Consider the following 27,164-nt stretch of genomic DNA (forward strand, 5'->3'; position numbering starts at 1 on the left):
AAACATTTTACATCCACTGTGCTTCAGTGTTAAAACAAAAAAGTCCAATGGTGGTGGATTACATATATAATATAGGCACTGCAGGATCCATTGCCATGTGTATGTTATTGACAGGTGTTATTCATGAAAATTACTGTCATCTCTTGTAGTGCATAAATTCATGTGTCTGAAACAATCGTGTTTGACTCAGTTTGTTGTGGTCCAGCAGTGACAACCAGTTTAGTGTTTGTGGTTTGTCATTGAAGGGATCGCACTTGTGTTCTTCATTTAGAGCTAAATCTGACTGGTTTTTAAAGCGTTTTGTCATACAGTTGGTGTATGGTTCTTCCAGAACCCTTCTTTTACGTTTTTGGTTTAAATGAATTGTTCCTCTGCTTTTTTTTTTTTGTTTTAATTGTGAGTGGTTGCATTCTCACTCATCTGGAATCATTTATGGATGTTAAACTTTATGGTTGCATCTGTTTTTCTTTTCAAATGTTAATGGTATTGACTCTAATCCATCTGGATTTTAGTCTGATGCTTATCCCAAAAAAGTGTGCACTTATTGTAAATCTGTCCCTCTGTGTGAGTTTGTGTGCATGCATGCACAGAACTGTGTATATATGAGGGTGTATGTGTGTTTTTGCTTTAATGTGTGATGTTTTTGCTGTTTTGTTGCATACCATGATGTGACTGCAGCGTGCATGTATGCCTGTGTGGGGACATCATACCAACACCATGAATGTAGATACTGTTAAATCTTTTTTCTTTTCTTTCTTTTTTTTTCTCCAAAGGTCTTTAGTAATTCTTCTGCTTGGCGCTGTCATGTCACTTGTTACCGACAGACTGTCGTTTTGGATGAGGACATGGCAACTTATTAATTCTCTGTTAGTAATGGACTGATTTTGACCATTATGAATTTCATCACAGACTAAAATAAAACCAGCGTGGACTATTTAAATAACTCTGGGAGGGAAAAGGAAAGTGTTTGTCGATATTGATCGATGGGAGTTTGCAAAAGGGATTGGGGAAGAGAGTTGCCAGTGGATTTGGGGTTAAAAAAAACTTGTAATTTTTTTGTAAATACTGTTTTTGTATTGAGTGCTTATTGTTTTGTTAGTATTTTCATTTGGCAAACCCTCATCTGTGACTTCTGAGGCCACCGAGCCTTTCACTCACGGGGGAGAATTTTTGGTTCAAGTCACCTGTTTTAGTTGTTGTTCTCTCCCTTATGTTGGTTTATAGAAATATCTAAGACAAGCAAAGCTTTACAAGTTTGTACTGCTGATCATTTGACAAAAATTGATGTTTTCTATAGCTGAGGGTGTTCTTATGTCCTTGTAGTTCAAGTATTTGGGCAAATAAAAATGATCTTTAACAGTTAGAAGTGTCTTTTTATTTTAATCGTGCACAAGCAATCAAAATGTGTCTAACACCTAATGTGTGCATCGCTTTTGTGTTAAAATTGGTGGCTTTTCTGTCTGGACTGTTTATCAAATGCATCAATGCTTTCAATTGTTCAACATGCACCATGCAAAATTAAAAATAGATTTTTCTGTGTCATTTGAAACGGTACATAATTCCTTTTGGAGAAATGCTAGTTCAGGTGAGCTGAACATGAAGCCATCCAGCCCATTCAGGGAGAACTGGAGGGTTAACACTGAGCCTGGACCAATAATCCAACATCTGCCCTGAGTTTGGCTAACCCTCCTGTGGCCCACCAGGATCAGACCCCTGCAGCTGATGATGATTTGTGGACAGCATGTCAATCTGTCACATGGGAGTGTGTCCACAGAGTGAACACTGATGCTGGCGGTGACCTCTGACCCTCTCAGACTCAGACCGGGCCTTGGTCAAGACGGGAGGTCTGATGAAGGCTAAAGCCTGCTGGCCTGCCTCAAGTCTGCCAGTCATAGCGGAAACATGCTGACTGCGCCTTCAATATAAAATGACCAACAAGGCCTCAGCTGCATCACACAAGCTGCCCAGCAACAACAAGCTTTATCGGAAAATCATGGGCAAGTATGGATGGAGCAAGGACACAGTGATATCTGACGGGCTCAGTATGAGACAACAGTAATACGCAGTTGCATTGAAACTGCATTGCATTGTCTGCTCTGTTCAGCTCTATTCATTGGATTATTAATTTCCTTTGTTTTTACAGAACACATTTTAGCAAGCCAGAGAAGAAGAAACTCTAAAAAAGAATGGCTGAGGGTTGTATTCATAATTGTACGATGGCCACATCAAGCTTGGAAGAGGTCGGGCCAAGACTGAAACATTTGTGATCAGAAGTGAAAACATAACATACACGTTCATAGAAGATGGCCCCTGTGATTGTCATGTTAATGGAAGATGATAAGAAATAATATAAGCCTCTTAGGCTTTTTGTGGAATCTTGAAACTGAAAAAAAAAAAGACAATGAAATTGTTTTTAAGAAATAGGAACCATGATAATACTGCTTAAGTATCGAGCTGCATTAAGCATTTTACTTTAAATACTTAATATTCATCATGCTTATTTTAATTCTATCATGACTATATTGATATATTTATATGTTTTTTTGTTTTTTGTTTGTTGTTTTTCTTTTTCCAACATCGACTCACAAACTTTAACGTCCGGAGCTTTTATTCGCAAAGGTCAAAGCGGAAGTCCGCAGCTCAGTGCCGGTGTTAGCTTCTGGCTGCTCGGTCGGTTGGCCTGCTGGCTGTTCAACGAGGTTTTTGTCTTAAATTTGGGCGACACCTGCAACAACAAAGCAGTCTAAAGCAGCCTTCATTGTTGTTATCATTATTATTGTTGCTTCACCGGCCTCCCGAACATGGATACAGCCGACGAGCAGGCTTCGTGTTAGCGACTCGGTGATGTTGGCTCCAGAGAAACTGCCTGAGTTTTCGGTATGACAGGGTAAGAGGAAACTGTTTCAGCCTCAAATTCAACACCCAACATCATCTCATTCTCTAAAATCAACCCCCCTCCCCCCAATTTCACTCCACTGAAGAGATTTTCCTGCATTTTGAGCTGTTAGCACGTTAGCCGAGGCTAGCTAGCAAACGCTGAACCGCAAACGTTAAAGAGTTTGCTAACAAACTGACAGTTAGCTGATTTTATCTGTTCATCTCCGCCAGCTGAATTGTTCAAATCGAGATTTTCCTGTCCTGTTTGTTGAGTAAATCAAGACGCATTCGGCCTCAGTTGCCACACAGCACGTATTGAGATGTTAGGAGCTCACTTCTTATGGGGTTTTAGTCGATTAATCGAAAAGTTGAAACCACACCAGGAAATTCAGCAGCGGTGAATGTGATGGTCAAACATTTTCAGTCATTTTATTTAGTGAGATGTAACAAAACATCACCGTGTTTTTAGTGTGTTGTGTTTATAAACTGGATGTATTTTAGTAAACAAGACGTAGGATGTATAAATTGATCAATCAGGAAATAATTGGTTTGTTTATCAGCAGTGGAAGTAATTGACAGTATATTCAACTCTACAGAGGTTACACTTTAATTTATCAAAGCTATTTTCTTCACCAACAGAATGAAGACACATCTGCAAGGACTGATCACTATTTTAAAAGTGAGTGTTTTGCTCCTCAACTAGATTCTTGATGACTGATGTGATTTTTCACTCTTAAAATCTGTTATCCTGTTGAGCCACCATCATGGTGTGGCTCTAATTTAGTTTTCTGCTTTCTACATTTACAGGTCAATATCCCATTACCTTGCTATCAAGATTTCAAAGACAGATTTTCAAATGAAAATGGAGGATATGCCCCTGTCAGGCCCAGACAACACCAAGCTGGAGGTGAGACATGCTGCCTAAAAATAATCTACCGTTTGTATTGGTGTTTAATTATATGTTTCATATTGTAGGCCTTGGTCCATGACATCTACTCTGAGCTGGTGGAAGATGCCTGTTTGGGCCTGTGTTTCGAAGTGCATCGAGCTGTGAAACAGGGATACTTCTTTTTGGATGAAACGGACCAAGAAAGCATGAAAGAGTTTGGTTGGTGCAAAGTTTGTTCTGATCTATTTGGCTCCTCTTTGGTCGTCAGTGTGATTTCTTACATGTGATGTGCTCACTGTTAACTGTTACAGAAATTGTGGATCAACCAGGAGTGGACATATTTGGGCAGGTGTACAATCAGTGGAAGAACAAAGAGTGCGAGTGTCCAAACTGCAAAAGATTGATAGCAGCTTCTCGCTTCGCCCCACACTTGGAAAAATGTCTCGGTATGGGACGCAACAGCAGTCGCATCGCCAACCGCAGGTCAGTCAGGGAAGGACTCATTGCTGCGCTTTTATGTGCACCTATGCATGTGACAATCTGATATGATTTGTATTATGATTTTTTTTTTTAGTTTGTTTTTGTTTCTGTTCTTAAACAGGTTAGCCAGCAATAACAACATGAGCAAGTCTGAAAGTGATCAGGAAGACAATGATGACCTTAATGATAATGACTGGTCGTACGGGGCAGAAAAAAAGGGTCAGCACCTGAAATTTATTTAACTCTAATCTATGCTCTGCCTTTCACATTATAACTGGCGTCTTTTCTTTTCGCAGCCAAGAAGAGAAAGTCAGATAAGGTGTTTTTGCATTTGTTTGGAATTCATAGATCTATTATAATATATATAATGAGGGGAGTATAATCTGAACATTTTTCTTTGTCCAGAATCAAAATTCACCAAGAAGATCAAAATCTCTAAAACACAAAAATGGTGAGTCTATAAGGGTGTGTGTGTTCGTGTTCATGTTCTGCATTCAGATGTTTTGCTCCCTGGTCCGTTCAGCAAACTTGAAGCCTGATTACTTTGTTGCAGATCACAATGTCCCACAGTTTCCTTTGTCACAGGAAGCAGAAAACTGACACACAAGTATCTAATCCCAACCACATTGTAATATAGCCAGAAAGATTTCAAAAACGAAAGTGGTTTCAGTTGAGGTCACCCTTTGGTGTCTGATCCTGGACCAAAGTGTCAGCACAATGCAGTTGTAGGGGAATACACAGTGACTGGAGCTTGCAACTTTATCCCATTTTCTGCCGAACCGTTTACATTTTCCATGTGAGTCAATGCACAGCATACTGTGACGTGTATATGACTATGCATTTGATTTGAAATCATGTTGACAGCAGCTTGTTTTCCTCTGATGTATGACATTCCTTCAACCTGACATTTTCTTTCAAAAGTTTTGCAGAATAATACGTAGAAATAAAGTAGATGTAGAACCAGATTTATGGAGCTACAGTCCTGTTTTGTGCACGTTATGGGTGAAGATACCTGATAATTCTTTCTTTTTTCCAGGGGAGCTTGGGAGCAGCATCAGCTCAGAGTCCTACAAGGTGACAAATTTCTTCCTGTTCATGTTGACTTTAAGACTAAAAGATTTTCCCATCTAGTATTGTAGACTCACTGCACAGTATTGATAAGTTATTGTATGCCTTTCAGTATAACTACAACACTGGCATCAGTTATGAAACATTGGGTCCCGATGAAGTCAGATCCCTTTTAACAACAGTAAGCAGCTTTCATTTATCCACCTAAGCTTGCAGATCTTTTTGTTCATTCATTTCTCGTGTGGTGAAAATGTCGATCATTAACTTGGTGATTGCTTTCACAGCAATGTGGGGTGATCTCGGAGCACACCAAGAAGATGTGTAACAGGTAATTGCTGTATAATCCGCTGGCACATAGATTAACTCATGATAAAACTTTTCTACTCTGGGAAAACTGAACTGCTTTTGTGTAGTAAATATCTGGGATAATGCAGGACAGAGTCAGGTACTGTACCACTTTGCCTTGTGTTGGTGTCGCCATGCTTTTAATCCAAATTCTGAGGTCAGTGTCTGTACGTCTCTCAGTTTGGCCCTACTGTGAAGCTTTGTTACGGAAATTCGTACTAAACCACTAAGAAGTGTTGTCAGAAGCTGAAGGTTATGGTTGCATGTGGATTCTGGAAACATGATCAGTTTCAGTTGTGTATTTATGAAAATGATCATGTCTGTTGGGACTAACTAAGGGGAACACAAGTGGCAATTCATTGGATCAGTGATTGACAAAATTGTTTTACAAAAATTAAAAGTCAAATTCTTCAAAGGTCTCAGAAATGACGAGATTTACGCTCTGAGATTGTTTTTAAATTAGACCAAGAAGGACCTCGTCAGTGACCAACATCTAACATTTCTTTACTGTTAACCACCTCGTTACTCTGTCTCACGTGATTGGTCACTGACTGCGTCCTCAGCAGTCCGTCCCACCTGCCTCCCTGTGGCTGTCGTTAGAGGCAGGCTTATTAATGAAGCTGTGTGACGGACAGTCAGGGATGTGTAATGCCACCTTGTGTCCCACCAGGTCTCAGCGATGTCCCCAGCACACGGACGAACAGAGGAGGGCCGTCAGGGTGTTCCTCCTAGGGCCGTCCGCGTGAGTGTGCCCTGCCCCCCCCCTCACCCCGTCCCCCCTGCCCTCACCCACAAGTGTACTTAACTAAAATCATGTTTGAATGAGTGTTTTGACCCTTATGGTGCAGGGGCTTGCTGATGCAGTTTGCTGTTTCCAATCATGCTGAAAAATTGGAACAACGTGACTCTTATTTATCAAAAAACCAACTAAATATATTGGTGATTGGTGATAGCAAATTGTTATTGTTAGGACTTGTGAGCATTTTGCTGTCAAGCTGTAAAATATTTTGCAGCTGATGGGGTCAGTTTGGGATTCTGTTAGAGGGCATAATGGGAATCAGAAACTTGTGTGTCCAATAACAGCAACAAAAATCTAACTTGAAAATAGATAAAAGTCGCAAATTCAGTGATTTCTTGTTCCAAAATGGCGAAACCAAAACTCCATCCATCCCACACACCTCCAGTCCATCTATGTTTGATAACACTGAAGTCATAATTTCACAGTGGAGAGACTTTCACCATCACTTATTCTCTTTCAACCAGCTGCTTTCTCTATTAACCCAAAAATGGGTGAAACCAAGAAATTGGGACAATTTTGAATTCGAAAATTGGAACAACAAGGGCTTCATAATTTAGCTGAGAAAGTTGTTGAAATGATTATTTGTTTATTACTGCAGTTGCAAATATTAAGCTTTTTGCCAGTAGACTCATTTGGCAAAGCCCTTCAGCTCTAATGGCTAATTATTTCCATGAGCCATCTGAAGTCCTCAGACATTATTGAACATTCATTTTGTAGAGTAACAAAGGGATTAGGGGTGAGTGGGAGGAAAGCTTCTGTGGAAAACAAGTCGGGATGACACCTGATAAATGATGTGGTACTACATAGATCAGTGACACTCCAGCATATACTAATACACTACTCATTTTGTGCTCAGGTAAAAGAAATCATACTGCCCCTTAGTTAACCATATTTATTAAAGCCATGATATCGTAATTGTACTGTGTATCTTGGATATGTCCCCACCAGTCTAACAGTCTGTGACTGTGTCTGGGTTTCTTGGTTCAGGCCATCGCTGACTGACGCAGACGCTGTTGTGGAGAATGACAGCTTTGACATTCCAGATGGACAGATGCTGATGAGCCGCCTGCAATGGGAAGACTCTCCTGATATCTCACCCACCGACTCTGCCTCATCTAAAGCCAGTAAGGGAAAAGAACGGAACACAGTGATTTCTATGTAGAGCTTAAAGATGCTGTGGATTTAAAAAAATTCTATCCCTCTCACAGGCACCAACCATTCAGAGTCTAGGAAGCCGAAAAAGAAGAAGAGGACCTCTCTCGGTTTGAATAGCGGCGGCAGTGGCAGCAGTGTAGGAGGAGGAGGGGGAGGCCTGACTGGAGGGAGCAGCAGCAGCAGCAGCTCTCAGAGTAATATCAGCTTGTCGACCAAAAAGAAGAGGCCCAAACTCTCAGCACCTTCTATTACAAGTATCTATGATGACTTAAACTAGCAACATCCCATTACCCCCTCTGGATCAGGTCCTTATTTCATACCTGCAGGTGTGAACAGGATTCAGCTTGATTCAGTAGTTCTTTAATCATTTTTGCCTTAAAGGATAAGGCATCTCTATTTTAATGAAGATTACTCCTGTTTCATGAATCTGTGTGAATCACATTGATCTAAAAGGTTTGGTCAGTCACAGAGTCCGTTCAGAGTATCTGGTACTTATTTTGGACATTCAGCTCCTGCTTTCAGAAACATTCAGACCAACACATAGCTGCTGCTGTCACCTTTAGGTGTATATCAGGGTGACAAATTTAAATATTCCTGAAGCCGTTGTCTTGAAATGTTGCTATAACCTTTAAGCCTCTTCACTTTGGAGAAGACTTTCCATCAGGTTCTGGAGCCTGACTGCAGAAAGTTGAACCCGTTCAGTCACAAAAGCGTTAGACGGATCCAACAGCAGGTCTGACTGATGGTGTGTGTTCCAGTTGGATGGCGTTAAGGTCAGGGATGTCGACACAGCAAACTAAATTTGAAAAGCATCTCTTCAGGACAGGCTTTATGCTCAGAAGAATTTCTGTTTGAAACAGGAAAAGGCTTTTTACTGTATACTTTCCACAAAGTTGTAAAGATGCTGCTCTTCAAAATGGGACTGTGTTTTAGCATTTAGATAACATGGCATCAGCTACTGCTGCAGACTAAATGTACTGGGCTGAGGTGTCCATAGTTTTGCAGCAGTTCATTTTGTGGAGAAAATTTCATGGAGGAGACTGAGCGCTGCAGTTTGAAAGGATTCACCTGGAAAAAATGAAATTCCTTCCCTGTTAAAGTGTCACCTTGAGCGGCCATTTTGACTGTAGGGATTTTCACATGACTGATGTTAGTAAGTCTAAACTTCATTTGGCTTTGCTTCATTCAGGTCTCTGCTGTTGTTTGTCCACTAACAAATGGAGCTGGAGACAGCCTGTTAACTATCGAACTCCACCGGCTTATTTAAGGTGTGAGACCTTTGGTCAGCTCTTTTCTGCTGGCTCCCAATGTTTTCCTCAACAGCATGAAAAGGCTCAGGTCTTGATGTGGCTCAGTGAAATGCGTCTCTGTTGGCGACCCCGTGACTGTCCTCCCACTTTTTGACTCTGTGTTCACTTTAACTCAGTTGTGAGGAAAATTCAGCACTTGACACACGTATACTGGAGTACTCATCAGTGGCTTTTTAATTCTAGCATCGTGTTGCACAATTTGTGTGTGTGTGTGTGTGTGTGTGTGTGTGTGTGTGCGCGAGCCTCTGTATGCTGACTTAAATTCAGTGTGGATGTCACTTTTTTGTGTACTGTGTGTGTATGGTTAAAGGGTGTGCATGTGTGTAATCACTTATATTTTCACAAAACTATGCATCGTAGAATGTGACATTTGTGAAAGTATGTGCCATTTTAAATATTTAACTTTTTTCTGTTTACATCAACAATATATTTAAGTTTTATTGGTCACCTTTTAATTGATGTGTATATTATTTGTGTGTAAATGCAGATTTTGATATTTGATGAGCCAACAGGCTTTTAGGGCACATGTACAGTAAATGTATGACATGAGATGGCATTTGAATCATGAATCCAACATAGCTCTTCTTTCTTCAGTATAAAACCTGGATTGTGTTTCCATGTAAGTAGGTCAGCGCTGCAGCTCCGCTTCTTATTCATGGATAAAGGCAGTAAGTCTGCGTCTTTACAGCCTAGAACCAACAATGTCTGCTGTGAGGTGAGATGCAGTGTTTAAAAAATGTGCTTTGAGCTTTTCACTGTCACTGTCTTAGAGAAGTTTTTGTTTTCTTCTTATAAATTGGTTTAAGAAACCCAAAGACTTTTCTGCCACAGTTTTTGTTGTAAAAACTGAGGGACAGCATGTGGATGATTTTTGGGAAGAGGTTCAACAAGTAGATTTGTTTAGTGGTGTTTTTTTTTTTTGTTTGTTGTTTTTGTGGCCATAGAGTTGGTCTGAAATCTAGGGAAATTTTATTTTCCCTAGATTTCATTTCATTTTTACTTGAGGTTTATTGACAACAGACCAATTAGTGACATTAGAAATTAGATTTTTCAGGTTACTCAAGTGTGTTTGTTGGACACAAGTCATGTAATGCTCCATAAAAATTGATTAGTGAGGACAATCAGCATGTCACTGTGGAGGAATAGATTAGACACCGGTCTCAGGAAAGGACAGGAAATGAACGGCATAAGAGAGAAGTGTTTGACCTTGATGGATTAGTAAATGTTCAGCCTCAGATTTGGTTCTTGTTCTAGTAGCTGCCAGTGTAGCCTCAAGAGACATTTCCAAGGCAGTTCTGGAGCCATGACAGACAAAATGCAACTTATTTTTGACAGAAGCAGGACTCCCTGTAAATGAATTTGATAGGATTTCCGTAACCCTTAGAGCCCCGCTCCATAATAACAAGTTAAATTCATGTTTATTTTTAGAACACTTTGTACAGTCCCTCATGACAGCCTCAGTTGTTTCTAAAACTGTTTCATTTCTGGGAGTGTGTTGAGGTCTGCAGTTATCAATGGTGCCCTTTTAAATCATTAGCAGTAAAATCTTGTGACATGCACTAAAGATAAACGAGCTGTTGTTGACATGCTGCGGTCCGTTTGATCCGACTCTCCGGTCACCTTCAGCTGACGCTCTCTTGTGGCTCTTTGTGTATCCATGTGAGTGCAATGACGGAGAACGAAATCTTGTGGGTTTCCATTATATATAGTTTCATGCACCAACGAGTGCATGTGTGAATGACTGTATCTGAACATAATGTGATGCATAGGTTTTTTTTTTTCTTCACTGCCATGCATACTGATGTTTGTATATAAATAAACACAAACCGTCCACGGACGCTCAGTTCTTTGCACCACAAACAGTGAAACCAGTTTGGTTTGAAATGCTTTAATTTGAGACATCACTGAAGCCAGAGCAGTCCAGCATAATCAGGAGGGTTTTTATCCCGCTCCAAATCTTTAAGTGCCAGATGCAGGTTCATTTGATTCATTCCATAATTTTTATTTACAGAAAATACACAATATATTTACAATATCTTCCCAAAAAGTCTCTCTTTGTGTCAAGTGATTATTTAAATTAGCCCATGTCTACATAGCAACATGTTGCCTAGCGCTGAGGAGTCTGTACACTTTATATTTGCTTACACAGAACTGGAATTATTCACGTAACACAAAATAATGGTAAAGATTCAAACTGGCACACAATGCACAACAGCGAGTGGCTCCAAAAGATTTTACATTCTTGAATCTTATTTTCTTTTACAAACAGAAACTGAACTAACAATAAGAGATGAGATAGACTGAAACGAGGTGTGAACCACTAAGTCACGTTTGAAGAGAAGCTAAATTGTGGTTCAGTTAAAGCAGATTGACTGGTGTACAATCACTCCTTTTTCTTTTTTTTTTTTTCTTGGTACATGCACAAACCGGCTCACTTTAACACCCACACGCTATCTGCCCCTTTTGTCATTAGTCTGACTCTCCGCTCACCCACCTGCTGCGGTTATTTTTATTTTACCTCAAAACATTCAGCTGGAGGCGCGCCGCCTCTTCAGCGGCTGTGCATCCCGAAAATCAGGAAGCTGAAGAACACAGTGACTCCCACGAGGGAGATGGTCGCAGGCGCCGTGAAGAACTGCCTGTAGTTGATGCGGAAGTACCACACCACCGCCAGTATCACCACGAAGACGGGCACCACCAGGCTGCTGGTGCTGATGGCCACACCTGCCGCTCTGAATCCCCCGGAGACTCCAGCCCCGACTCCTGGTCCCGCTCCTGCCTGCCCGCCTTCCTCTGGACCGGCCTCCTGCAGACCCTGGGACACGTGGCAGTGGATCACGCTGTTGTGAGTGATGTTTAGGGATAACAGAGTCTTCTTGGGATCCTGCAGCAACTGGCCTTGATAGATCAGTTTTATTTGATGCTCCCGGCCTGAGAAGTATTTACTGCAGAGGGAAAGAACAAGAGTCACTAAAGGACATACTGAGGAGTCAAGTTTGAAGTTAATACGTGGATGTTTACGAACCTTTTCAGGCCTCCCACTGTATCCTCCGGTTCCATGACAGCCACCTCCTCAGTGTCATTTAAAAACTTAAGTCGGACAGAAATGGAGGTGGAAGGAGTGGTGGTGGTGGTGGAGATGGTGTTGGTCAAAGCTGGCATCAACCTTATAACCTTTTTATCTTCCTCCTCTAGAAAATCGTCATCATCCTCCTCATCAACATCATCGGACTCCTCATCAGAAGTATGAAGTCCTCCGGCCTGCAGCTGTTTGCTCTGAATGTCCAGCAGCAGGTCTGTCCTGGCCCCCTCCGCTCCCTCCCCTTCTCCTCTCTCAGTCCCCGACTCGCTGTCATCCGGTTTGTTCTCCTGTGACGGCACAGCGGCCTGCTGCTCGGGGGTCTCTGTGCTGGGAGAGCCCCCTCCGTAGCTGTCGTGGCCCCCCAGTCCAATCAGGGAGGCGTGGGCGCCCACAGTGAGGATGGTGCCCAGGATGTGGTCTCCCCGGTCGGCCACGTGGGTGGAGAGCCAGGCCAAGATGAGGGCCAGGACCAGGAGCAACACGCCGCCCGCCGCCGTCACCTCCTCCTCCATCCCATCCAACATGGTCAGTGCACACACTGCCATCTCTGTCCTCCAAATCTGCAAACACAAAAACACAGGCTGTCGTACAATGCTGAGAAAGTACAACATAATGGTCAAGTCTCACATATGATGACAAAAATCTGTTTTAGTTTCAGGAACAATCGAGTCATCCCGTATACATCAACACCTTGGAGAGTGAGTTATCTCTAAAACGGCGTTAAACTAACCTAAATTCGACATATTTGAACTGTAGTCCTAATCTGCAGCTGACAACGTGGCAGTATATCTGGGAACTTCAAACTGCGGTGTTTGTCCTCTTATCTCTGATTATGTGAGCTACTGTGGACAATGTAGTTCATCAGTGAGCAGCAGGCTGATTTCAGGCAACACTGACTTTACTGAATAAGATTCCTCATTTATTACATGTTTAAAGTCATCCAATTCGCCAAAATACATTCCCTGTTACTCATTACTGATCAACCTACCACTTCCCCTTTTTTCCAAACAGCCTGCTGTAATTTCCTAAAGCCCAAAACAAAGTCTTTAAAATGCTTGTTTTGCCAAAACACACGAATATAAAGAAATGAAGCAAATCTCTATCTTGAGGTTTTTATAATAGAAACAGATCGGATTAATATAACTGTTCACCTCTAAACACAACAAACAAGCACCCTGCTAAAACTTTAACGTGTTAATAAATGCCAGCATTTTATCCTGATGTGCCATCACAACATAAAATACTTTACTGACAGAGAAGATGTTTAAAGAGTTTCAGCATCTGGACCAAACATGAGACTTCTTCCAGTTTTAAACCAAATTACAAACAAAAAATCTGTCAGTTGTTTTCTTTACAGCAGATGAAACGTTTAGAAGGGAACGTTTCCTGTCGTGAAATAATAATAATAATAATAATAATAATAATACGGAGCAGCTGCAGCTGGTTGTAGCTGTGATGCTAACTCCGCCCGCCCGTCTTTAAACTCCACATTCGCCGCTAAAGAAGCTCTTTTATTGGACTTTAAGGTCCGACTGCTGCCGAGCAGTTAGCGGGCTAAGTTAGCTTCCAGCTAGCTTCGAGCTAGCAGCAGGAACGACCTTCGTCTGTTCGGCCGAACCGGACCCCGCGGGGTGGGTCCACCGGGGGTCTGTGTCTTCACCCCGGGGGGGGCTCCACATGGTCTTACCTGGACGGTGGAAAATCAGAGCATGTTTGCTGTGTGGACGGGGGCCGGACGCCTGAAGTCCTGCGGTCCGGATCAGAAGAGCCACATAACAAACACCGAGGCCGTGACGTCATCGGCACGGAGGGAGCGCCTGTTTCAGACGACGGGACGTCCCGGACGCTGCCGCTCATACGATAACGACCAGAGAGCAGCCGGGCGGGTGATTCAGGACAAGAAGAATCAAAAACAAACAGACTTAAAAAAAAACAGTTTCCGTCTGCAGGCAGTCAGAGAGCGGAAAATACTTTATTATGAACTTTATTTACTTATTCGGTTTGTTTGCTGCTTGGTGTTTTCTCGTTGCACAGATGGCTCATTTACTTCATCCATCCCAAAGTGTCACAACAACCAGTAATCAGATTTAGAGTCACACTGGAAATACAGAAGAGGTCACTCCTGCCACTGTGCTGCCTGAGGTCAGTTATCAGGCCCTACACAGAAACAGAGAAACTATGAAGAGCAAACGCTGACATTAACAATATTTTACTGCTCTTCAGAATAAGTTCAAGATATTTGAGCAACTTTCTTTTTCACGTAAAATTGTTGTCATTTATAATAAATTGAAATGCATAAATATAATAAATTGTAAATAAATAATCCAGGAGTTCCATTAAATCCTGTTTATTTTTTTCCTTCAGAAAATCCACACAGATGTCTTGTAATGCCTTTTATTCTACTTTGTCCAATCAAAAATGAATAAAACAAGTTAGTTAAAAAAAAGTGTGTTGGAGCAGGTGTGTGAAGTCAGCGGAGGCTCCCCTCCTCACGCAGCAGCAGATAATCTCTTACAGAGCTGGGAACGTCCAGTTGGCTGACTGCTGAGTGGCACCGGGCCCCGAGGTGCAGGCGTAAGGCCCAACGACACAGATGCTGCAGAGAGCGAGGCTGACCGCTCTGCTGACGGACCAGCTCGAAGAAAGGCAGGTGCTCCTGAGGCAGAGAGGGGCAGACAGGAAACATGAACCTTGGAGGGTAAACAAGAAGAGCTTTAACAAACACAGCGCTCACCTCATTTATCTCAGCAGACAGAAAGTCCATCCAGTCACAGGGAGGGACAGACGGATAAGAGTTCAGCATCACCTCCACAGTGGCAGGAGAGAGGACGCACTGCTTCAGCATCTGTACACAACAAACATGTCTAATGATATCCAGAAAATAGAGAGCCTTTTTAAAAAAAAAAAAAAAAAAAAAACTTAACACCACCAGAATTTGTTTGCCTCCACTTGTTTTAAACATGTTCCTTTGTACTTTGTCAGTACATTAAAATATTGGTGTACTATTATATCTACAGTATAATGTTTCCTTATGTTAAGTGCTGATTTTTCCAAATTAAAATAAAAAAAGTTTCCAAGTCAAACCTTGGCTGATAACTGGCCAACATACAATATCTTTCACGGATAAAAAAATCTCTTATTTTAAGTTGGATTTCACATAATTGGCCTTGTATTTTGTATTTTATGGTTTCTGTATATATATATATAGGGTTAGGTATGGTTTTGTTGGTGGCTCTGGTATAAATGTCATTATTTTATGAGATAAAATTGATTGATAGGCGCTCAGAGCCTTCTGTGTGCAGGAACTGTCAACTAGCTCTGAATTAGAAAACATTTGATTTTACACATGCGTGAGTCTCAGTATGCCGGTTTTACTGAACCTTTGGGGAAACAGCTTTGGCTCCATGGTTCAGAAGAGATCGTGCTATTGCTTCAGGTTGCTGGTCCGGGTAATCTTCCACCACCTTCAGGAACAAGCAGAGTAAGTGCTCAGATCACGGCTGAAGGTAAAAGATAAATCTCTTCTTCCTTTATTTTCATCTTTAAAAAAGTACTAAAAACTTCACATCTTTGCTCTTTCTGCTGTTATCTGCTACCTGCAAAAGACAGTCCATCGGGGTGTATCCTGCACAGTTTGTCACATCTGCTCTTGCGCCGTGCTGCAGGAGGACCTCCACAATCCTGGAGCAGCAGTTCGCACAGGCGTTGTGTAGAGGGGTGTGCTGCTTCCTGCCCGCAGTTCTGGGATCAGCTCCGGCATCCAGCAGCATTTGGATCACACGGAGGTAGCGTCCAAACTCAGATGGCCTCTCAGCCCCAGAGCACGCAGCGTTCAGAGGAGTCTCACCCTCTTGATTTGTAACTAACACATCGGCCTTGTAGCTCAGGAAGAGCTCCACGTGCTCCTCCTGGCCTCTCCGAGAAGCCACGTGCAGCGGTGTGAGCCTCGACTCCCTCATCCTCACGTTGACCTCTGCACCTGCTTCTAACAGCAACTCAGCACACCTGCAACAAAGTGCACAGATTCACAAGCATCGACATGTTTATTACCAAAACAACAAACTCCCCCACTTTTACAGATAACTTTCACCATTTTTGCAGATTAGGAAAAGAGAAATCTGAATGACAGCTGACCACATTGAGCCTTGGCAGCAACTTGAACCTAACAGGAAACTGAATGTGGATATTCATCAAAGAACAGAGTGATTTCACCTCCTTCACCACTCACTGGACTGACTGAGCAGAGGTGCAGAGGTGAAGGGGAGCGCTGCCGTCTGAGGCCAGAAGTTCAGGATCTGCTCCGTTAGCAAGCAGCAGCCTGACGCAGGCGGCGTGTCCCCCGATGCAGGCCTCATGGAGGGCAGTCCTGCCTCCTGGGTCGGCATTTACCTCAGCGCCACGAAACAGCAGTTCCTCCACACATCCAGTGTGGCCTCTGCTCGCAGCTAGACACAACGCTGAGGTTTGTCTTACCTTGGAGCTCAGCGTCCACATGCCTGACCGAGGAACAGAAGGGCCCACAAGTAAATACATTTATTGGGAATAATAACAAAGATATGTTGAAAGGCTCACCCATCTCTGGAGTCCACACCATCTCCTCATGCACCGTCTCCATCACAGCATTGACCATTGCTGGGTCCTTCAGCACTGCATACACTCCTTTCATGTCTCCAAACATGAAGGTGTTGTGAATGGCCGTGTCTCTGCAGCGGACCTGGGGTGGAGGGACCCGGACCTCCTGGAGTTGCCGCTGCTGGGGAGGAGGCCTGGGGGCTCTGGGCAGCGGGGCCCTGGTCATGGCTCTCCTCTGGGCCAGGGCTTGTCGAGCATCCTGCCACTCCTGATACTCCTGCTCCAGTCTCAGAGAGCGCAGTGAGGTAGACGTAAACGGAAAGGTGTCTCTTGACATGATGCCTTAGAGTCATTGGAAGAGTCATTTGGTTAATTTTACAGCTTCTTGTGGAAAGGCAAGTTAGAAATGAGAAAATTTGATGTTATTTTCACTGTTCTTAGTTGGAACTCAATGGATTAAACTCCACAAAGAAACAGGGTCTTGCCTAAGACACTTTGGAGAAAGCTGTGTACAGAAATGGCCGTCTCCTGTTACTCACCCTTTGCTGGAGCTGCAGGACTCACAGGTCCAAACAGAGGTCAAGTGAAAACTTCCCTAACTGCGCTCCATGGTGTTCCCCTTTTGAGTTGAACTTGAAAATGCGGACTTCTTCATGTCCTCTGTGTCGCAAAGTCACAAGATTGTTGCTCAAATACAACATCAGCACTAGTTATTTATAGCTGAGTGCAAGCTGACACTTGACTTATCCAGTATGGCCACCAGATGACAGCATTAATCCAGCATTTATCTCCCATGAGCAGTGAAGCACGCGAGAGAAAAAAGTCCCAATTCCAAACCCTTTTATTTACAGATTAGTATGAGATCATTTGTTCCTCAGGATAAAAATAAAAATCATTCTAAACTAACAAAAAATGACCCAAAATGGGGATCTGAACAGCCAACCCCCCCCCCCCCACAGGATTCACCTGGAGCTGATTTAGATGTTTGTCCAGTTGTTTTTTAATTGTAATAATAGATTTATCTATCTTTCGTGAGTATTTTTTGGTTCTTGCTGGGTTGAAAATGAATAATTCACTTATTTTTCAACATTCAGTAAAAACTTTAGCTGTTTAACTTTCAAGTGAATAAACGTCAGTGTGCTTTAAGTCATCCCACGAAGAATAAATTTAAACACCAACCGGACGTGCTGAGGAGTGAACCCTCTCGCTCTGTGTCGACAATCTTTGTATCAACAACTCTTACGTCATTACGTCGTGTTTGAACGTGGCGGCGCATTAACGAGCTGCAGCCGAGAAAGAAAACTACAGATAAACATTAAAAACTGAATCAAAACGTAGCTCGTCGCGTCGATCCGTCCAAATAAAGGTTAGTAAGAGGCCCAGATGTAATCCCTTTGAATGGCTCTCGGGTCGGACTCGGCTTTTGTCGCGTTACTTCGTGACTAAGATGGTAAGTAAGCAAACTAAACAAGACTGCAGCTAACCAGGCTAACATCGGCTCAGCTAACGACACGTTAAGTTGTACTTTGTGACACTTTTCTGTAGTAACTGTTCGTTTTCCCCGCCGTGGTTTCGCTTTTCTTCCAGACCTGTAAGTTAAACGGCCTGTTCAGCACCGGGGAGGACTTCGACGACGAGGTGACAGCCGGCGGACTCGAACACACCTGATTTCAGTTGTCAGCTAACTGTCAGTAACATGATGTGTCTCCTCAGGACCTGCTGGGGACAGATTGGTGTGTCCCCCCCCCGGCGGCCCCCTGTGATGGACAAACTGCAGCTCCGGGTCTGAGGCAGCTCCCCTCCTCCTCCTGTCCTCCATCACGGAATAACACTGAGCCTAACTTGCCCCCCCCACGGGGTCATGTAAACCCTGAGGGCTCGTTGAAACCCTGCGTGGCTCAGGATGATTTTGATGACTGGGATGTTGACCTGGCAGACTTGAATGAGAGTGAGGACCAGGTGGTCCGCCCTCCCTCTCCCCCCCCTGCTGCCCCAGTCCAGCAGCTCCGACCCCCGGCCCACAGAGAGCTTCGGACCACACTACCTGATCGGACTCTGGCTGCACACAAACCGTGTGGCTCATCGAACCGTAACCTACCTCCTCGGGCCCCTCAAGCTGCTCATGTGCGATCTCCGGTACCCCGTCCCGCCGTCCTGTCAGCCCCGCCTCAGAGTCCTGGCGTTTTCACCCCCAGTCCCGTTTCCAGGACACCCAGCAGGGCTCACTGGACAACTCCAGGACCCTCGGCTCAGGGTCGAGGTCTGTTTGAGACGGCCTTCTCAGCACCCTCTCCCTCCTCGTCATCGTGTCTGAACGCCGCCAATCTGAGCCCCCATCCCCTTCACACACCAGTCGTCACCAACCGCCTGGTCCAGCTGGTCTCGGCCTCCAATAAGCTGCCTCAGAAGAGGCCTCGGTCTGAGCTTCAGCGGCCCAGGACTCGACGGTTTCCCGGCCCCGCTGGCGTCCTGCCGCAGCAGGTTGGTGCCACGTCTGCCTGGTTGCACCGGGTCAGCTGCTGCTCTGCAGATTCCTCACACAAATGACGTGTGACAGAGCAATCGGTTGTGTTTGCTTTTCCACTGTGATAATTAGATTCTTCTCTCTCAGCCGCAGGGTCAGAGGCTGGATGACATCGTGGTGCCTGCCCCTCATACTCCTGCTCACAGTGTCATGGCCCGGCAGGCAAGCCAGGTAATAAAACCGCTGACAAGAGATGAGGACACACACAAAGCAGATGCAGGCTTGTTTCGCTGTGATCTCTTTTTACTCAGCATCGACCAAAACTCTGATCTTATCTGAAACAAACAAAATAACAAACATTAGCAGTTCATCTCTTGATCATTTAATTATCCTGATTCGTTAAATGTCAGAGGATAGTTAAAATATTTCCCAAAGCTCAGATCGACATATTTCTGTGTTTGTTTTATTTGATCAACAACTCAAATCCCAAATCTTCAACAGTTATTAGTATTTTCAGTGAAACATGACCGGAAGGAATAAAAAAAAAAAAAAAAACCTCAACACTGAACTACACATTGTCTCTGCGTTGTCTTAAAGTTTTTCTCTTCCTAAACAAAAGCAACATTTATTTTTTATCTAGAATCGGAACAAACACTCATTTATAACAGAGGACTGGCAGCAGCACAATGGCCCACTCCTCTGCCTGTCACCCAGTGCATGCTGGGATGGCTTCATTTATCTGCAACACTGAACGAGATAAGGAAGAATATAATAAAAACTGGATGAGTTAGCATTCACAGAAGTGATGTTTTTGTTAAGTTGTTGTGACAAGAGAGGCAGTAAATGGCCACTTGTATGGTAATTATCATTTAGTAATTATAACACGCTTTTATATTTCTGACATGGCTCGGAGGCAGGATTAGGTTTAGATCTTCCTGCCATTTCAGGATGTTTTCTTCTCTTTGTGAGTCTGTTGGAGTTTTATAAACCTGATACTGAAGCGGTCCCACTTCTCTCTTCTGACCACATTGGATTTAAAGTGATCATCTGAAAAAGCTAATGCCAGGTTTGACTAAAAATATTACCAGGTGTGCGCACAGAGCAACATGAAGGCCATAAATCACCCTGTCACTTCAGGGGAGTTTATTTATTATTAGCCATACAGCTGTTGTTTTGATTTTTAAAGGCTTCCAGCTCACAGACTGAGGAAGATGAGTTCAGCAGCGGTGCGTGGGCGGTGATGAAGGCAGAGATGGGACTGGATGAGAGGAACCCGTCGTGCTTCCTTCACTCCTACAGTGTGGTCATGGTGCTTCGAAAGGTGAGCTAATAGTTGATTGGTTCCAAAGATAAAACTACTGACAGTAAACCGTCTTACTCAGGGGCTGTAACACACATGCTGCTATTTAGGTCAACTAGTTTATCCTCCCCTGTAACCGTTTGTGTCACTGCTGGAGGTCTGTTGGTTTAATCAGGACAAATGACAGGCCCACGATGTAGGTGTTGAGTAATTATAAGCAGTGTGATCACTCATCAATCATTTTAATTAAGATTCTGCTGCTATTCTGCTCTCTCTGAGTGCGTCGGCCTCCCAGTGATAGTCTATGCCTGGTCTTGAGAGGCAGTTGTTGGGAGAAACCTGCACATGCACACCTGCTTTTCACCCCCCCCCCCCCCCCCCCCCCCATTTACATGCACAGAGCTGTTGCCAGCATTCTGGCTGAGCTCATTCAGGTTAAGCTGTTTAGATGAACAGTAGCCTCCAAGAACTCCTGTTTGCACGAATAAACAAATTAACAAACAGCTCTCCTGCTTCTGTTGGCTGGATAATAACATGTTACATCTAATGCAACAGAACAACTGGGTGATCACATCATTAAACATGGCTCATTGCTGTTTATTTTTGATAGCAGTAAAGCTCCACAAACCTGTGTGAGTCTGCAATTTGCTCTGAGGGGAGTTAGAATTCAGGCTGAGCTGATTACATATTCCAAAACTAGAGGTGGGTGGGCACTTTTTATTTTTTCTGAATGCCTCGTGATTAAAAATCAAGCACTGCCACAACCTTATTCTTGATTCTCACATTGATTCTCAACATTTAAAACACAAATGGTAGATTTATGCAATTATTTAAGCAAGCGTGAAACTGTGGTTTTCGCGAAAGAGGATTATAAAAATGTGTGATAACTGGTTTCTTTGTGCTGATGGGGTGTAAAGGCGTGTTGCTGCTCAGCTTCATTTAAGTGTTTGAGGTTGCAGTTCACAATTATTTAATCATCAGTTATTTTTGAATACTTATTTTCTCAAATTAAATTCTGTCAAATATGTTTGTAAATGTTAAGAAATATGTAAAAAAAATATTGATTAGAATTTCTCAAAGTCCAAAACTATAACCATGAAATTGCTTTTTTATCTGATCAAAAGGCCAAAACACCACCACAATATATTTAGTTTACTATCATATTTAAAGATTAAGAAGTTGCCAGTTGATTTTAGTAATTACGGGTTGTTGTGTTTGTTGTCTGCCGTGAACGCAGGCTGCACTCAAACAGCTGGTGAAAAACAAAGTACCCAACATGGCTGTGCTGCTGAAGAGCATCATCCACACACACAACGATGCCAAGGCTGTGTTCAAAGACCCGACAGGTACTGGACACACACACAAACACACAAATACTGACCCTAACCCTAACAGTCACTTAGGCTCAGTGTTGAGATGTGTGTACATTTGCATTAAATGGAAAACCTACATGAGGATCTTTGAGGTGGAAAAAACACCCCAGGCAAAGAAAAAAAAAAACTTCATGCGTCAAGTGATGGCGGATTAAAGTGAGGGGTGGTGCAGACGCCGTGAGCTGTTAGCTTCTCATTGGACATTTTGCTCAATGAGAAATTGGCTGATTTAGTTCCACGCGGTGCGAGAGCTGCGTTCAGCCACTGTAACAACAAGCTAGATTACACTCACACGTGTACACGTGCCGAAAAGTTCACATCTGTCCTGGACCCTCAGCACCAGGCCTCCATCGCGCCGTGTCGAGGCTTAGCCCTTTTTGAATGCTCCGCCTCTCACAGCCAGTTGCTGTGGTCCCCGAGGAGCAGCCACATGAAGGTGTGCGGATTACCAGCACCAAGGAGTGGATGCTGTAAGCAGTAGCAGCTGAGTAGTAAGTGTGTCTGACACCAAGAGGGACCTTTCTGTCAACAGTTCGCCTCCCACCTGCTGGAATCTCTTCAGCCCTCCTCCAGCAGGCGGTTCACTCCGGAGCTACGTGAGCTGTTTGTCTGTGTGCTGGTGCTGAAAAGATGAGTGGAATATCTCCATGAAATCACTGAGACCTTTTTTTAAATTTAACTCATCATGCAGATAACTGATCAAACAGAAATGTGCAGAGCTAAAAACTCTGCGGGTTCATTTGCTGCTTTTTCTTTTTGGACATCTTTGGACTCTGATCCATGATCAATGTCTCATCATTAGTTTTGGTTAACAGTTGAGTCTTTTAGAAGAATGACTATCAAAGATCACAATTATTTAACCTTATTTTTTTTTTTACCTGCATTAGTGGCTGTACTGCAGTACAAATATACTGTAGATCTAACACAGCATGATGGTACTACACTGGCACTATGTCCTCACAACTACTTACAGTTTTCTCTGGCTGGCTTCCCCAAACAGTTCAATTTACTTTGGGCTCTAAAATGCCCAAAGTGTGAACAGTTGTTTGTCTTTATATGTTGACCCTGCTGACTGCCAACCTCTCCGTAGTTTAACCTCCCAAGATTGGCTCCAGCCCCCCGTGATCTGGATGGAAAAGCTTCACAGATAATGAATGGATGGAGGGAAGGAGGTGGAAATCTCTGGTCATGAGTCTACACGAAGCCTTTGTTGCCAGGGCCCCAGGAACTTGAATAGCTTCTTTGGGAAAAGATGTGCAGAGTCATTTCTTTGCTTTATTTTATCGCGCAAGACAGTAATTTAACAAACAGCTTTTATTGTGTTGTTTTTGTAAGAAGAAATTTGCCTAGTAAACATATTATTATTCTTCTGTGTAGCAGCTTAAATAAATCTGATTGATGGTTGATATGGATCTTTTTGTACAGATTTTGTTTTGTTGTTAGAATATTAGAACCTGGAGATACATCGACCAAGCTGATTAAAAGTTCCTTTCCTCTCAGGGACGATCTGAGACAGTGACACTGTTTGGAAATGAGCTCAAACATACTTTGTCATTTCTGGACTGTCACGTCACTGTTTACACTCATATGATGTATATTTGCTACACTGACAGAGTTAACAGTGAAGCTCAACTGCAAACACAACAACATTTTAGCATCTTTAAAGTCGATATGGTGAGACAGCAGGTTATATTATTCATTTTGAGTTGTTTTTCTGGTTGCCTGATAAATCTAAGTCCAATGTTCCGTCTCCACTGCTGTTTGGTTCGGAGTACATGCAGTACACTGAGGTTTTTTGCTGAACCAAACTACCTCCTGTTAGAGAAAATGACACTGAGAATGGTGGGAATGAACCAAAACACTGAAGTTGTGCTCCATAAAACAGAATGAGCCTCAAGACTCCAAAGCACTCACTGCAAGGAAGTGCCGAGCTGAGCGATATTTATCTGTGGGTCTGTCGATGCAAGCAGCACTTTGTCATGTTTTTCATTGTTGATATAAAGACATTGTTAGCTATTTCTTATTGTTTTCTCTGTGATATCTGACTGAAGGGGAGATGCAGGGAACATTACATCGGCGGCTTCTGGAGGACAGAGCCGAAGAGCTGAAGGTTGGAGCCATACTGCTGCTCAAACAAGTAAAACCTACTCACAGCGCCGTCACTTAAAACTTTAATGTCACTCATAATGGAAACTGTACTTCAGTGTTTTAACTTGACCTAAATGTGCCATGGCATTCATTGAGTTTGGGGAGTTTGTGTCTCTGCTTGTTCTGTGGACAGGTTGGTGTGTTTTCACCCTCTCACCGTAACCATTACTTAAACGTGACGCCCAACAACCTGCTGAGGGTCTACTCCCCTGACGGCGTCAGTTTATCCTCCGTTCAGCTCCCCCCGCTGGTCCTGGTGAGCCCCACTAATGTCAGCTGAAGACAAGAATTTCACAGTTGCATTCCTCCAAATATTAAAGCTGTCATGCAGAATCACTCTGTGAACCCGTCAGCTGTCCCCTCTAAACGTTTTTGTTTTCATGTGTTCTTGTTTTTTGTTTTTCTTCTATCCAGGCGCAGATGTCATCATCACCCACTCAGCCTCCCACAGTCCTCCGGGAGCCGGTATCACGGATGCATCTGCTGTTTGACGAAGAGGAAGACGAGGGGCAGGAGGGTGAAAGATGCACGGAGGGAGCGACAGACTCTAAAGCCCCAACAGACACAGGAGGGAACTCCAGCAGAGGCCCCCAACAGTCATCTGGGAATCCTGCAGCGCAGGACGAGGGCTGGGATGCAGGTGGGGCTCCCCACAGAGAATTAATTCCACTCACATCCTGAGTTTCAGCCTCTGTAAAATAATAATGTAAAATATTCTGAATAAAATAGAAGCACGGGTAAAATGTTGAGTTCATTGGCCCTGAATCTAATGGAGTAAAGAAAACAAACAAAATTATTCAATCCCCAGCTGTAGTGATGTATGCAGCAGATCCCCACATTCGAGGAGCTGAAGAGAGAAGCTGATCAGCATAAAAGACAGACCATCCATCCATTATCTATGCATGCAGGGTTGCAGGGAGGAACTGGAGTCGATCCCAGCTGACACTGGGGCAGGACGGGGTTCACCCTGGACAGGTTGCCAGTAAATCACAGAGACAAACAACCATTCACACCCAAAGGCAGTTTAGAGGGGCCTTATTACCTACACACACAAACACTCCAGGACCACCAACCCATCAGCTGACAGTGCTGACCGCTGCGCCACTGTTCTGCCAAATGCCCAAAACTGTTCAAAACTGTTGCCAACTCTTCTCTCTCTGCTCGCAAGATACTAACGGCTTAATTTTTGTCCCTTTTGCACTGCTTGTCCAGATGGAGGGCTCCTAATAGGGATTGTGTCTAATTTCATGGTGGATTAATTATCGAAGTGGCTGAGCGTTGTTCAGTGAAACACACTGTGTGGTACCTTATTTTATGCACGAAACAACATTAAGCACTGGAGAAAAAAAAAAAAAATCAATAGCAAATGATGCAAACCATGTAACTGCCATTGACTAAGTTTTTCAAAATAAATGTTTGGGATTATACTTCCAAAGAAAATGTCAGTAATCTCAGAACACTAATGCTGACAGTCATTTCTTAGTTTGTGGTGTAGCAGTCGAACTGGAGGAAAAATGTTCATGCTCTTCACTGTCTGTTCTTTCTGTTGTGCAGATGACGACTTGGATGAACTCCTTGGAGAGCTACCTGAGGACACCTGCAACCTTTGATGTAACTTTACATCAGCCAACATACAGACTGTCTCCACTGACTCTGGTTATTTCTTGGCTGAATAACAGCAAACGGTTCATTTTGGGAAGGCATTTTCTGAGTACATTAACTGTGTTCAGCACCCGTTTCCTGAACACCACAGAGTATAAACTGAGTTTATTTCTTGTTGCCGTCTCATTGCTGTGCATCAATGATGATTGATGTGTTATAAGAAGCAGTCACTTAAAGCCGACACATGCTCATTATTTAATTACAAAACTCCAGAAATGATCCCTGTTTGATTTTCGCTCCACGTCTCGTACTCTCATAAAGATAATTCTTATAATTAGTCTGAGATTGTGCGTCTATTGTCTGCTGTTTCCCTCGCATCACTGACCTTGAAATGATAGGCTAATCCACATAGCATTGATTTGATGATTATGTAAAATTATATTCAGGTGAGGTGTGTTTGTCTGCTTCCTTCCTTGCCCTTTCTTCTCATTCATGTCTTTTTATCTGTGTGTCAGTGAAGTGGATAAACTGTAACCCGGCTTGTTACTGTGCATTAAGAGGTGTAATAGAGGTTTTCAGGCAGGGATTGCAGGGAGGCAGTCTTAGAGTCCCATATGGTTTATTTGACCAGAAAGAATTTACCCACCCCTGCTAGAGTCAGGGTGGAGTCACACCATGACTAACAGGCTCTTATGGAAGCTTTCCCAATAGGATCTGAGCCCCAGATCCAGACTCTCCCACTACCCCTGCCTCACAAACAAACCGTAACAAATTCAGGTTAATCCTCAGCCTTTTTCTCATTTTGCATTTGATGCAGCAACACACATTTCCTGCTTTCTGTACAGAGGAGAGAAGCGACGATGATGAAATCGGCTGCATTTGCTGTCATCCCACATACTTTTTGCTTTTCTCCTCTTAGCTGTGCGGCTGAACCAAGTACAGTTTGCAGTACAGGCTGCGAGCATTTGTGCAGTGACAAATTTTCCTTCGGTTTTGGCTCAGAATGTCAAAACAATTTGTCTTTAAAATTACACACTGACTACGAGGGTGAAGCGGTGACTTTGAGAAAGGAGAAATTGTGAGCCTGTCCTTGTTCTGCTGTTTGGAGGAATAAAAGTGAGGCGTTACAAGGTTCCTACTGCAAACCTGATGTGGATTCAAATAACATTTGAAGGTTATAAAGCTTATACAAATTCCTCACCCTTTCCTCACAGTGCAACCATGCATTTACTATCGGATTTACTTCCCCAGGTTTTGAGTCTCCTTACGTCAGTTGTGGTTCTGCACAGGACTGAAGAAAAGACCAGTCAAAGACAAGTCAGCCCCAACATGTCCTTCCAAAAAGTGTCCTGTGGAAGGAGGATAATTCACTCTCCTCACTGCACAGTTTACAGCGAAGCTCCTGAATACTGGCGATGACAGTGTGTGTGTAGTGACTTTTCAGGAATACTTTACCTGGAAAAGTTCGATTTCTTTACACTCATTTTGCTGCAGCACAAACACGTTTGATTTTAGAAATTCAGAAAGCAGAAACTGTTAGCAACTGAATGAGGAAACCAAACTTGCTCTTTCTGGATGGATATCACAAGATGAAAAGTCAAAAATCAGCTTTTATTGTAATTTGGCTTGGGCTTTTAAGTTTGATAAGCTTTACAGAGCAGAGATTTCTGTTCACTCACTCAGTGGTGTAAACATCAATT

General features: G+C 43.2%; 4 protein-coding genes across 6 annotated transcripts; 2 read left to right on the forward strand and 2 right to left on the reverse strand.

Annotated features, from left to right (window-relative positions):
• The first annotated feature begins 2,653 nt into the window (after nt 1–2,653).
• atxn7l3a (ataxin 7 like 3a) lies at nt 2,654–10,909 on the forward strand. Of its 2 annotated transcripts, XM_029507838.1 has the most exons (14): nt 2,654–2,887; nt 3,517–3,556; nt 3,685–3,784; nt 3,853–3,985; nt 4,078–4,249; nt 4,368–4,465; nt 4,543–4,565; nt 4,652–4,697; nt 5,283–5,320; nt 5,427–5,495; nt 5,599–5,642; nt 6,330–6,401; nt 7,446–7,582; nt 7,667–10,908. In XM_029507838.1, the coding sequence occupies exons 3-14, from the start codon at nt 3,734–3,736 to the stop codon at nt 7,888–7,890; spliced, it is 1,107 nt and encodes a 368-aa protein (XP_029363698.1). In that variant the 5' UTR covers nt 2,654–2,887; nt 3,517–3,556; nt 3,685–3,733; the 3' UTR covers nt 7,891–10,908. The 2 variants fall into 2 exon arrangements, with proteins under 2 accessions (XP_029363698.1, XP_029363699.1); XM_029507839.1 differs by lacking the exons at nt 2,654–2,887; nt 3,517–3,556; nt 6,330–6,401 and having other exon boundaries at nt 7,667–10,909.
• A 343-nt stretch (nt 10,910–11,252) lies between these two features.
• On the reverse strand, nt 11,253–13,808 carry tmub2 (transmembrane and ubiquitin-like domain containing 2). Its single transcript, XM_029507840.1, has 3 exons — nt 13,693–13,808; nt 11,949–12,565; nt 11,253–11,868 (listed from the first exon to the last, which is right to left on the reverse strand). Exons 2-3 carry the CDS (start codon nt 12,548–12,550, stop codon nt 11,475–11,477), a joined length of 996 nt encoding a protein of 331 aa, XP_029363700.1. The 5' UTR covers nt 12,551–12,565; nt 13,693–13,808; the 3' UTR covers nt 11,253–11,474.
• A 565-nt stretch (nt 13,809–14,373) lies between these two features.
• On the reverse strand, nt 14,374–17,238 carry asb16 (ankyrin repeat and SOCS box containing 16). Of its 2 annotated transcripts, XM_029507837.1 has the most exons (7): nt 17,117–17,238; nt 16,578–16,919; nt 16,234–16,501; nt 15,602–16,010; nt 15,386–15,469; nt 14,740–14,850; nt 14,476–14,661 (listed from the first exon to the last, which is right to left on the reverse strand). In XM_029507837.1, exons 2-7 carry the CDS (start codon nt 16,912–16,914, stop codon nt 14,476–14,478), a joined length of 1,395 nt encoding a protein of 464 aa, XP_029363697.1. In that variant the 5' UTR covers nt 16,915–16,919; nt 17,117–17,238. The 2 variants fall into 2 exon arrangements, with proteins under 2 accessions (XP_029363696.1, XP_029363697.1); XM_029507836.1 differs by having other exon boundaries at nt 14,374–14,850.
• Nucleotides 17,239–17,851: 613 nt separating this feature from the next.
• Nucleotides 17,852–26,696, forward strand: hrob (homologous recombination factor with OB-fold). Its single transcript, XM_029508793.1, has 10 exons — nt 17,852–18,027; nt 18,165–18,215; nt 18,291–19,058; nt 19,189–19,272; nt 20,228–20,362; nt 21,579–21,687; nt 23,766–23,851; nt 23,996–24,118; nt 24,277–24,502; nt 25,417–26,696. Exons 1-10 carry the CDS (start codon nt 18,025–18,027, stop codon nt 25,470–25,472), a joined length of 1,641 nt encoding a protein of 546 aa, XP_029364653.1. The 5' UTR covers nt 17,852–18,024; the 3' UTR covers nt 25,473–26,696.
• Nucleotides 26,697–27,164: the final 468 nt, after the last annotated feature.

The sequence above is a fragment of the Echeneis naucrates genome, chromosome 8 (assembly GCF_900963305.1).
Source record: "Echeneis naucrates chromosome 8, fEcheNa1.1, whole genome shotgun sequence".
Taxonomy (NCBI): Eukaryota; Metazoa; Chordata; class Actinopteri; order Carangiformes; family Echeneidae; genus Echeneis; species Echeneis naucrates.

Bases quoted from the DNA above. Each gene is read 5' to 3' on its own strand.
- asb16 (XM_029507836.1), bottom strand. From the start codon at position 16,914: ATGTCAAGAGACACCTTTCCGTTTACGTCTACCTCACTGCGCTCTCTG. The intron at 16,011-16,233 runs GTGAGTGGTGAA...ACTTTGTTGCAG, and splicing joins ACCTCTGCTCAGTCAGTCCA to GTGTGCTGAGTTGCTGTTAG. The intron at 14,851-15,385 runs GTTCAGTAAAAC...TGTTGTGTACAG, and splicing joins CCAAAGCTGTTTCCCCAAAG to ATGCTGAAGCAGTGCGTCCT.
- hrob (XM_029508793.1), top strand. The intron at 21,688-23,765 runs GTACTGGACACA...ATCTGACTGAAG, and splicing joins TGTGTTCAAAGACCCGACAG to GGGAGATGCAGGGAACATTA. The intron at 24,119-24,276 runs GTGAGCCCCACT...TCTTCTATCCAG, and splicing joins AGCTCCCCCCGCTGGTCCTG to GCGCAGATGTCATCATCACC.
- atxn7l3a (XM_029507838.1), top strand. From the start codon at position 3,734: ATGAAAATGGAGGATATGCCCCTGTCAGGCCCAGACAACACCAAGCTG. The intron at 4,250-4,367 runs GTCAGTCAGGGA...GTTCTTAAACAG, and splicing joins AGTCGCATCGCCAACCGCAG to GTTAGCCAGCAATAACAACA. The intron at 6,402-7,445 runs GTGAGTGTGCCC...TTCTTGGTTCAG, and splicing joins TTCCTCCTAGGGCCGTCCGC to GCCATCGCTGACTGACGCAG.
- tmub2 (XM_029507840.1), bottom strand. From the start codon at position 12,550: ATGGCAGTGTGTGCACTGACCATGTTGGATGGGATGGAGGAGGAGGTG. The intron at 11,869-11,948 runs GTTCGTAAACAT...TTCCCTCTGCAG, and splicing joins ACAGTGGGAGGCCTGAAAAG to TAAATACTTCTCAGGCCGGG.